The 11,437-nt window shown below is 37.2% G+C and overlaps 1 protein-coding gene and 1 long non-coding RNA gene across 3 annotated transcripts in view; one reads left to right on the top strand and one right to left on the bottom strand.

The window, feature by feature from the left end:
- SLC22A4 (solute carrier family 22 member 4) overlaps positions 1-11,437 on the bottom strand; it is a 52,358-nt gene that overhangs the window by 4,190 nt on the left and 36,731 nt on the right. The window contains exons 7-9 of the mRNA XM_030869692.2: positions 4,789-5,003; positions 3,698-3,880; positions 1,401-1,536 (exon numbers count right to left, since the gene is read on the bottom strand). Coding sequence (XP_030725552.1) covers positions 1,401-1,536; positions 3,698-3,880; positions 4,789-5,003 — 534 coding nt within the window. The remainder of the gene's footprint in view (positions 1-1,400; positions 1,537-3,697; positions 3,881-4,788; positions 5,004-11,437) is intronic.
- Positions 1-11,437, top strand: part of LOC132597094 (uncharacterized) — a 36,750-nt gene that overhangs the window by 19,506 nt on the left and 5,807 nt on the right. For both annotated transcript variants that reach the window (XR_009563463.1, XR_009563464.1), the window contains one exon: positions 4,795-4,936. This is a non-coding gene — a long non-coding RNA (uncharacterized lncRNA). The remainder of the gene's footprint in view (positions 1-4,794; positions 4,937-11,437) is intronic.

The following is an 11,437-nucleotide window of genomic DNA, read 5'->3' as shown; positions in this document are numbered from 1 at the left end:
AAAAGCTTCCTGCTTTGGCCATTTCTTAGGTCCTATTTCTGAGAGATCTCTGTGTAATGAATTAAAATTTGTTTATTTTTCTCCTGTTGACTGGTGTCAATTTTATGATTAGTTTAGCCACAAGACCTTAAAGGGGTAAAAGGGTAAATTTCCCCCTCCCCAATAGCCAGAAATGTGGATAACCTTGGGGAACCATTACTTGTGGCTGGCATCTGAAGAGAAGGCTGTCTTGTGGGAGTGAGCCTTTAACCTGTAGAGTCTGATGCTAGCCCTGAGTAATTAGAGTCAAAATTGGATGAAATTATAGGACACCTATTTGGTGTCAGAATTGGTTGATATCAGGAGGAAAACCCTTGCACAATCTCATAGGCCAAAAAATGACATTGACATTTTTTATGCTTTAATTAATATGGACAAGTATTTCTTTTTTATGTATATATTTGCCACTGAAATTTCCTTTTCTATAAACTGTTTGTTCATGACCTTTGCCAGTTTTCTTTCTGAGTTGTTTGTCTTTTTCCCACTGATCTCTAAGAGCTTCTTGCATCTTAAATTTATTAACTCTATGTCTACATTGTGTGTGGCAAATATTTTTCCCCTGCTTTGTTGACCTTTGTTCTAATTTATGGTTTCGTTTTTGCTGTACCAACAATTTCTAAAATTACATAATCAGATATATCAATCTTCTCCTTTATGGCTCTTTGCTTTTCATAATATGCTTAGAAAGGCCTTCTAAGGTTATAAAAATATTTATGTTTTCTTCTGCTACATTTATCACTTTATATTTTCAGTTCTCAATTTTTAATCTTTCTGGAATTTATCCTGATGTGTTTTTTTTGTGTGTGTGTGGTATGCGGGCCTCTCACTGTCGTGGCCTCTCCCACTGCGGAGCACAGGCTCCGGAGGCGCAGGCTCAGCAGCCATGGCTCATGGGCCCAGCCGCTCCACGGCATGTGGGATCTTCCTGGACCAGGGCACGAACCCACGTCCCCTGCATCAGTAGGCGGACTCTCAACCACTGCGCCACCAGGGAAGCCCTATCCTGATGTATTTTGAAGTAAGAGTTAAGCTTTTTATTTAGCCAAAATGGCTAGTTGAATGTTCTAACACCTTTTACTGAATAATCTAAATTTTCCCCACTGGTTTTGAATTGCTACTTGTTATCACACACTGAATTCTCATATTTTCTTCATTTAATTCTGAACTCTATTCCATTCCAGTGATTTCTTTTCTTCTACCACCATCATACTGTTTTAATTACCATTGCTTAATAATATCCTTTATTATCTGATAGAGCTACTTTCCACTTATTACACTTTCTTTTCAGAATTTTCCTATTTATTCTTTCATGTTTATTCTTTCTGAGGAATTCTGATACCATTTTTTAAAGTTCCACTTACCATTTCATTTTCTGCATCTGCTCTAAGGTCTCTGGTAGAGTCATTCCAAAACTTTCAGGGAAGAGAAGAGTGATGATTCCAATCAGGACAGTCAGGCTGCCCATGAGGATGTAGGGCAGAACTCTGTTGTAAGCACCTGTAAGGCACAGGACATAAGAACATCAATTAGATACAGGGTTTCTCCAGATGCTCTTGAGAATCATTTTGTAAAGGTGGCAAACAGTATTTGAGAGCAGTTTTAAACCTGAATATTTACAGAAGAAAAAAAGTGTGCAAAATACCACAGTTTCTGTTTGGCAGATGTCATTGCCTCCAAATTTCCATAATCATTCACCTACTCAATTTTGCATTATCATAAGGTCTTTCACGTCAACTGGCATTCTCTAAGCTACTACTTAATCATGTGTGATAAATGTTCCTTTGATAGAAATTTTTGCCTACCAAAGTTCTCCTCTTAAGGTAGAGGTCATTGGAGATGGGGGGTGGGAGGACACCAAGGGGAAAGAGGTTGACCAGGATGTTGCAGGGACACCTACTGGCTGTTATGACTGATATGACCTTTGCTTTTGCCCAAACCAGTAGGCTCCTGTGGAAATCTTGGTCCACAGAGCTGTGAGACTCTTAAAAGAACCTAATTAATATATTCAAAAGAACCTAATTAATATATTCAATCCAATTTAAATCAATAAATGTCAGGCACTGTGGTTTCTTTTTGCAGCATTTATATGTCTTGGTTTTACATGTAATTGGAAGAACCACTCCACCTCTTCTTTATGTGGTGTTACTCAGACAGGGGAATAATAGATCCTCATCTTGCTTCCCTTCTGTATACAGAGATTACAGAGGAATAACACACCCAAGAATTTTATTTGACAAAAAAATATCAATTTTGAAGCTTCTCTGAGGCCTCTGTGTCACCAACAGGAGCCACTACTGTGGAATACAAAGTTCTTTCTCAGACTTCTCCATTTCTTATGTACCAATGGTCCACCATTAGACCATATGGGCATGGTTTGAAAGTATAGGGAAGAACAAAGGGGAAACGACACCATTCTATATAATAATGTACTTTCTCAGGTGTTCAGGGCAGCTGTGTGGAAAATGTCTCTCTCTGTAAGGATTTAGAGTATACCTTTTCTGAGAATTCACATATGTCTTTGGGGATGTGTATGTGTGTATGTTTGAACTAGTAGGTAACCAATGGATGACTAGGAAGAATAAGGAGCTGTGTCTACATCTCTCGCCAGTAGATTTCTTGATGAGGTTTAGCTTGGAGTGCCAGATCCTAGATCCACTGAACATCCCACTAAAGCCCCTCTGTGGTGTTATTCCAGATTGATAAATTCGATCATATAAAAGCTAAAATTGCCAGCAATGCAAATAAAGTCATGAAGTCAAAGTGGGAATAATAAACTAGGAAAAATATTTATAATATATATACAAAGGGCTAATTTTTCAATTACAAAGAGCTCCCAAAATCAAATATCTAAACTTGATACGGACCATTAGAAAGATGGGAAAAGACATGAACAGTCAGATCTCTTAAAAATAAATAGAATTTCAATAAATATATGAAAAAAATGCTCAACCTCATTCATAATTGAAGAAAAGGAAATGAAAGCAACAATGATATCCGTTTTTCATATAACAGACTATCAATGATTAAAAAATTGGATAATCCCCATTGTTGGTAAGGATATGGAGAAACAGGCACTCTCATATATTGATAGTTGGATTGTAAACTGGTATAGTATTTAGAGGTCAATTTGGCGATATCTATGAAATTTTTAAATTGCTCCAGCAATCTATTGATCCAAATATACAAAGGCTGTGGGGGCCGTAGAGGAATGTTCACTGCAGTGTTATGTATGGTAACAAAAACTCTGAAATGGCCTAAATGTTCATCCATGAACCTGGTTAAATAAATAATGTGTATACATACATTGGAAGTCTATGTACTAACTAAAAGAGCTATATATACGGATATGGCAAAATATTCTGATACAATGTTAAGTTTAAAAAAAGTTGTGAAACAATATTTATGATATCATTTTGTGTGTTTAAATATATATATATATATATATATATATATATATATAGTGCAAAATGAAATGTCTGAAGGGCTACTCACCAAACTGTTAATAGTAGTTCCTCTGAGGGCTGTGATTTGGGGAACTAAGAGAGTAGAGGTGAACTTGTGCTTTTTCCAGTACTTTCTATGCTGTTTGCATTTTTCATAATGAAAACCTATTACTTTTATATTTAAAAAAAGAATAGACTTATAAGAAGCATCTCACCAAGGTAAACAAAGTAGGGAGCAATGATGCTGCCCACTCTGGAGGCCATGGATGTGACCCCCACAGCCATGTTCCTGACCAGGGTTGGGTAGAGCTCTGCAGTGAAGACGTACAGCATGGAGAAGGCAGAGGTGATCCCGAATTTTCCTAACATGGCCAGACCAATGGACAAGAAGTTGTAATCTGGAAAAGAGATCCAGTGTAAACAGAGGTGCTTTTAGAAGTGATACTTTCTTAACAGTTGCTTGAATTGTCCTTTTTGCTTGTATAGGAATGTTTTATAATCTAAAGATATTCCCCAAATTATACAGTCTCTTCAAAGCCTTACTAATTGGACATGGACAAAGATGGAGCGTGAAGGGTTGCTTTGAGCTTCGCTCTTCTGTTATTCTAGATCATTTATGCATTCTGTGACCTTGTCCACCTTTATTTATTACAACAGTTTCATAGTCAGTTGTTAGCATGTTAATACAGTTAAGTTTAATCTTCGAAGAGAAGGACCAATCATTTTTATCCTGTTTATTATTATTAAGAAATATATATTTCTATGCATAGTACTATATATCAAAAATCTGTTGACTTAACATTTTAACAATATGAGAAAGTTAGACATAAGGGGAAAAGAAAAGCATATATCTTTTCATGTGCTCTCTAACTACTTAAAGATTACAGACCATAAAAATCACTGAATTTATACTGGAACTGGTATGTACTACCAACTCTAACACTTGAATATACACATCAGAGAGAAGGTTTGAAAATACCAAGAAAGTACCAAGAAATTGGGAATTGGGATTATGACTCAGAAAGAGGTTTGAGGGTTTAGGTGAATGTTTCTGTGAAGGGGATGACTGGGAGCATTACTCTTCCTTCTCAGGTGGTGATTTCTGATTCTCTAAGGTTAACTCTTAACTATTTGAAGGGAGTAATTTTGAACATGGGAAATCACAGAGTTAGTTATCACTTGTATAACTGACTTAAGAATGACTTATGATGTAAAGGCTACATAAATAGGGAACAGGGACTAATAATTAGCCCTGTCAAGGTGTGGATCTTTTCTGGTAAGCTGTTAATATTGGATAACTTCTTACCTGCAGGCACCAGCTGAATTAAGAGAAGCACACCTCCTCCCAAGAACAGTACTCCAGATATGACATAACGCCTGGGTAGGGTTCGAAGTAGCAGCCAGGCTGTAATGTAAGCTGGAACTTCAATCAAGGCAGAGAAGAAACAGTTCAGGTAGGCATCTCCATGTAAATTAGGAGTGTTGAGAGACAGAGCAAAGTAACCTACTGAGGTGACCATCCTGAAAGACAAAAGACAAAAATGACAAAAGGATGGCTTGAGTCTCTTTACAATTTCACGATGGTCAGGAAATTGTCTAGATGTTGCTGTCTTACAAATAGCCACATATGGCTATTTAAAAGTAAATAAATTAGGGATTTCCCTGGTGGCCCAGTGGTTAAGACCCTGTGCTCTCAATGCAGGGGGCCAGGGTTCAATCCCTAGTCAGGGAACTAGATCCCGAATGCTGCAGCTAAGAGCCCTCATGCCGCAACTAAGAGCCCACATGCCGCAACTAAAGATCCCGCACACAGCAACAAAGATCCCGCGTGCTGCAACTAAAACCCAGCGTGGCCAAAAAAAAAAAAAAAAAAGAAAAAGTAAATAAATTAAAATTAAATAAAATTTAAAATTTTGTCCCTCACTTTGGCACTAGCCACACTTCAATTGTTTAGTGGCCACATGCAGCTAGTGGCTACCATAAGGGACAAAAAAGATATAACATTTTCATCATTGCAGAAAGTTCTATTGGACAGCACTAGTCTAGATATACCAATATTCAAGAATACTATCCTAATCTAGTTAATTTCAAGTTTCAATAGGAGAGTTTGTATATTCTCATTCCTTCAGAGCTATTATTTGAAGAAAGAATGTCAGTCACATCAGTGAACATAAAATCCATATGTCATTTCCCCCGCCAAAGAATAAGAAGGAGAAGGAGAGGAAGGCAAAGGGGAGGGGGAGGAGGAGGAGGAGAAGAAGAAATATAGGTAATACTGTGGGATCCACTAATAGTAAATTCCAATTGATTTAGTAAAACTCACTTTAGTAGGGAAGAAAGTGAAAGTCCCATAAAAGGTATCACAGAGTGCACACTGCATATCCTGTCATTATAGTTAACGTCCACATAAAAGTTTCTCTGTGGAAAAAACACTACACTATGCAAACTCCCCTGTGCAGAAATGCACTTATTATCAACATGACTGAAAAGCAGAGGACACCTGAAAAATGTTTTCAGGAACAATGTCGGATCTTTTTACACATACTCTACTAAGTTGGGTAGCACAAGGGCTAATCCAAAACAAAACAAAAAATGAAACTTTATTGCTCTGGGATCTTAGTGATTTTCCACATTTGGTAATAAGAGCAGCTTAGATAAAATTAGTGATTAGTTTATTATTGGCTCAGTAGTGCCACTGCTCAAGGTACATTTGCATCAGTGATACCTGATGACATGTAAGAACTAAGGAGATCTACTGTGATGAAAGCCACATGCCCAGGACACACTTGCTTAATTCAGGGGCATAAACTCTGTCATTGATGACTTCTAATTGCAATACAAGATGGCTTTAAATTAGACTAGCTGCAGCAGGAGGCTACTAGTTCTTTTTTTTTTTTTTAATGCTATGTAATCTTTTTTTTTTTAAATAGATCTTTACTGGAGTATAACTGCTTCACAATACTGTGTTAGTTTCTGTTTTACAACAAAGTGAATCAGCCATATGCATACATGTATCCCCATATCCCCTCCCTCTTGAGCCTCCCTCCCACCCTCCCTGTCCCACCCCTCTAGGTCATCGCAAAGCACGGACCTGATCTCCCTGTGCTATGCAGCTGCTTCCCACTAGCTATATATTTTACATTTGGTAGTGTATATATGTTGATGCTACTCTCACTTCTCCCCAGCTTCCCCCTCCCCACCCCATGTCCTTAAGTCCATTCTCCATGTCTATATCGTTATTCCTGCCCTGCCATTAGGTTCATCAGTACCATTTTTTTTTTTAGATTCCATACATATGTGTTATCATACGGTATTCATTTTTCTCTTTCTGACTTACTTCACTCTGTACGACAGACTCTATGTCCATCCACCTCACTACAAATAACTCAATTTCGTTTCTTTTTATGGCTGAGTAATATTCCACTGTATATATGTGCCACATCTTCTTTATCCATTCATCCAATGATGGACACTTAGGTTGGTTCCATGTCCTGGCTATTGTAAATAGTGCTGCAATGAACATTGTGGTGCATGTCTCTTTTTGAATTATGGTTTTCTCAGGGTATATGCCCAGTAGTGGGATTGCTGGGTCATGTGGTAGTTCTATTTTTAGATTTTTACGGACCCTCCATACTATTCTCCATAGTGGTTGTATCAATTTACATTCCCACCAACAGTGCAGGAGGGTTCCCTTTTCACCACACCCTTTCCAGCATTTATTGTTTCTAGATTTTTTGATGACGGCCATTCTGACTGGTGTGAGGTGATAACTCATTGCACTTTTGATTTGCATTTCTCTAATAATTAGTGATGTTGAGCATCTTTTCACGTGCCTCTTGGCCATCTGTATGTCTTCTTTGGTGACATGTCTATTTAGGTTTTCTGCTCATTTTTGGATTGGGTTGTTTGTTTTTTTGATATTGAGCTCCATAAGCTGTTTGTATATATTGGAGGTTAATTCTTTGTCTGTCATTTAATTTGCAAATATTTTCTCCCATTCTGAGGGTTGTCTTTTCATCTTGTTTATGGTTTCCTTTGCTGTGCAAAAGCTTTTAAGTTTCATTAGGTCCCATCTGTTTATTTTTGTTTTTCATTCCATTACTCTAGGAGGTGGGTCAAAAAAGATCTTGCTGTGGTTTATGTCAAAGAGTGTTTTTCCTATGTTTTCCACTAAGGGTTTTATAGTGTCTGGTCTTACATTTAGGTCTTTAATCCATTTGGAGTTTATTTTTGTGTATGGCGTTAGGTAGTGTTCTAATTTCATTCTTTTACTGTAGTTGTCCAGTTTTCCCAGCACCACTTATTGAAGAGGCTGTCTTTTCTACATTTTATGTTCTTGCTGCCTTTGTTGTAAATTAGGTGACCATATGTGCATGGGTTTATCTCTGGGCTTTCTATCCTGTACCATTGATCTATATTTCTGTTTTTGTGCCAGTACCATACTGCCTTGATTACTGTAGCTTTGTAGTATAGTTTGAAGTCAGGGAGCCTGATTCCTCCAGCTCTGTTTTTCTTTCTCAAGATTGCTTTGGCTTTTCAGGGTCTTTTGTGTTTCCATACGAATTGTAAAATTTTTGCTCTAATTCTGTGAAGAATGCCATTGGTAGTTTGATAGGGATTGCATTGAATCTGTAGATTGCTTTGGGTAGCATAGTCATTTTCATAATATTGATTCTTCCAATCCAAGAACATGGTATATTTCTCCATCTGTTTATGTCATCTTTGATTTCTTTCATCAGAGTTTTATAGTTTTCTAAGTACAAGTCTTTCGCCTCCTTAGGCAGGTTTATTCCTAGGTATTTTATTATTTTTGTTGTGATGGTAAATGGGATTGTTTCCTTAATTTCTCTTTCTCTTTCTGATTTTTCATTGTTAGTATATAGGAATGCCAGAGATTTCTGTGCATTAATTTTGCATCCTGCAACCTTACCAAATTCATTGATTAGCTCTAGTAGTTTTCTGGTGGCATCTTTAGGATTTTCTATGTATAGTATCATGTCATCTGCAAACAGTGACAGTTTTACTTTTTCTTTTCCAATTTGTATTCCTTTTATTTCTTTTTCTTCTCTGATTGCCACGGCTAGGACTTCCAAAACCACGTTGAATAAGAGTAGTGAGAGTGGACATCCTTGTCTTGTTCCTGATCTTAGTGGAAATGCTTTCAATTTTTCACCATGGAGTATGATGTTTGCTGTCGGTTTGACATATGTGGCCTTTATTATGTTGAGGTAGGTTCCCTCTATGCCCATTTTCTGGAGAGTTTTTATCATAAATGGGTGTTGAATTTTGTCAAAAGCTTTTTCTGCATCTGTTGAGATGATCATATGGTTTTTACTCCTTAATTTGTTGATATGGTGTATCACATTGATTGATTTGCATATATTGAAGAATCCTTGCATCCCTGGGACAAATCCCACTTGATCATGGTGTATGATCCTTTTAATATGTTGTTGGATTCTGTTTGCTAGTATTTTGTTCAGGATTTTTGCATCTATGTTCATCAGTGATATTGGTGTATATTTTTCTTTTTTTGTGATATATTTTTCTGGTTTTGGTATCAGGGTATGGTGGCTTCGTAGAATGAATTTGGGAGTGTTCCTCCCTCTGCAATTTTTTGGAAGAGATTGAGAAGGATCAGTGTTAGCTCTTCTCTAAATGTTTAATACAATTCGCCTGTGAAGCCATCTGGCCCTGGACTTTTGTTTGTTCGAAGACTTTTAATTATAGTTTCAATTTAATTACTTGTGATAGGTCTGTGTATATTTTCTAATTTTTCCTGGTTCAGTCTTGGAAAATTGTATCTTTCCAAGAATTTGTCCATTTCTTTGTGGTTGTCCATTTTATTGGCATATAGTTGTTTGTAGTAGTCTCTTATAATTCTTTGTGCTTCTGTGGTTTCAGTTGTGATTTCTCCTTTTTCATTTCTAATTTTATTGATTTGTGTCCTCTCCCTTTTTTTCTTGATGAGGCTGGCTAGGGGTTTATCAATTTTGTTTATCTTCTCAAAGAACCAGCTTTTAGTTTTATTGATCTTTGCTATTGTTTTCTTCATTTCTATTTCATTTATTTCTGCTGTGATCTTTATGATTTCTTTCCTTCCACTGACTTTGCATTTTCTTTGTTCTTCTTTCTCTAGTTGCTTTAGGTGTAGGGTTAGATTGCTTATTTGAGATTTTTCTTGTTTCTTGAGGTGAGATTGAATTGCTATAAACTTCCCTCTTAGAACTGCTTTTGCTGCGTCCCATAGGTTTTGGGTCGTTGTGTTTTCATTGTCATTTGTTTCTATGTATTTTTTTAAATTTCTTCTTTGATTTCTTCAGTGATCTCTTGGTCATTTAGTAGCGTACTGTTTAGCCTCCATGTATTTGTGTTTTTTACAGTTTTTTTCCTGTAATTGATTTTCAATGTCATAGCATTGTGGTCAGAAAAGATGCTTGATACGATTTCAGTTTTCTTAAATTTTCCAAGGCTTGATTTGTGAGCCAAGATGTGATCTACCCTGGAGAATGTTCCACGTGCACTTGAGAAGAAAGTGTATTCTGCCACTTTTGGGTGGAATGTTCTATAAATATCAATTAAATCTATCTGGTCTATTGTGTCATTTAAAGCTTGTGTTTCCTTATTTATTTTCTGTTTGGATGATCTGTCCATTGGTGTAAATGGGGTGTTAAAGTCCCCTACTATTATTGTGTTACTGTCGATTTCCCCTTTCATGGTTGTTAGCATTTGCCTTATGTATTGAGGTGCTCCTATGTTGGGTGCATAAACATTTATAATTTTTATATCTTCTTCTTGGATTGATCCATTGATCATTATGTAGTGTCCTTCCTTATCTCTTGTAACAGTCTATTTTAAAGTCTATTTTATCTGATATGAGTATTGCTACTCCAGCTTTCTTTTGATTTCCATTTGCATGGAATATCTTTTTCCATCCCTTCGCTTTCAGCCTTTATGTGTCCCTAGGTCAAGAAGTGGGTCTCTTGTAGACAGCTTGTTTTTGTATCCATTCAGCCAGTCTGTGTCTTTTGGTTGGGGCATTTAATCCATTTACATTCAAGGTTATTATCGATATGTATGTTCCTATTACCATTTTCTTAATTGTTTTGAGTTTGTTGCTTTTTTTTTTTTTTTTTTTTTTTTTGCGGTACGTGGGCCTCTCACTGTTGTGGCCTCTCCCGTTGCGGAGCACAGGCTCCAGACGCGCAGGCTCAGCGGCCATGGTTCACGGGCCCAGCCGCTCCGCGGCATGTGGGATCTTCCCAGACCGGGGCACAAACCCGCATCCCCTGCATTTGCCGGTGGACTCTCAACCATTGCGCCACCAGGAAAGCCCCTGAGTTTTTTTTTGTGGGTCTTTTTCTTCACTGTGCTTCCTGCCTAGAGAAGTTTCTTTAGCATTTGTTGTAAAGCTGGTTTGGTGGTGCTGAATTCTCTTAGCTTTTGCTTGTCTGAAAAGCTTTTGATTTCTCCATCGAATCTGAATGAGATCCTTGCCAGATAGAGTAATCCTGGTTGTAGGTTTTTCTCTTTCATCACATTAAGTATATCCTGCCACTCCCTTCTGACCTGCAGTTTCTGCTGAAAAATCAGCTGATAACCTCATGGGGATTCCTTTGTATGTTATTTTTTGGTTTTCCCATGCTGCTTTTAATATATTTTCTTTGAATTTAATTTTTGTTAGTTTGATTAATATGTGTCTTGGTGTGTTTCTCCTAGGGTTTATCCTGTATGGGACTCTCTGTACTTCCTGGACTCGGGTGACTATTTCCTTTCCCATGTTAGGGAAGTTTTCCACTATAATCTCTTCAAATATTTTCTCAGATCCTTTCTTTTTCTCTTCTTCTTCTGGGACCCCTATAATTAGAATGTTGGTGAGTTTAGTGTTGTCCCAGAGGTCTCTGAGATTGTCTTCAATTCTTTTCATTCTTTTTTCTTTATTCTGCTTCTCGGCAGTT

Source organism: Globicephala melas, chromosome 3, assembly GCF_963455315.2.
Source record: "Globicephala melas chromosome 3, mGloMel1.2, whole genome shotgun sequence".
NCBI classification, from domain to species: Eukaryota; Metazoa; Chordata; class Mammalia; order Artiodactyla; family Delphinidae; genus Globicephala; species Globicephala melas.
The sequence above is the reverse complement of the archived record's forward strand: the minus strand, read 5'-3'. Positions and strand labels throughout refer to the sequence as shown.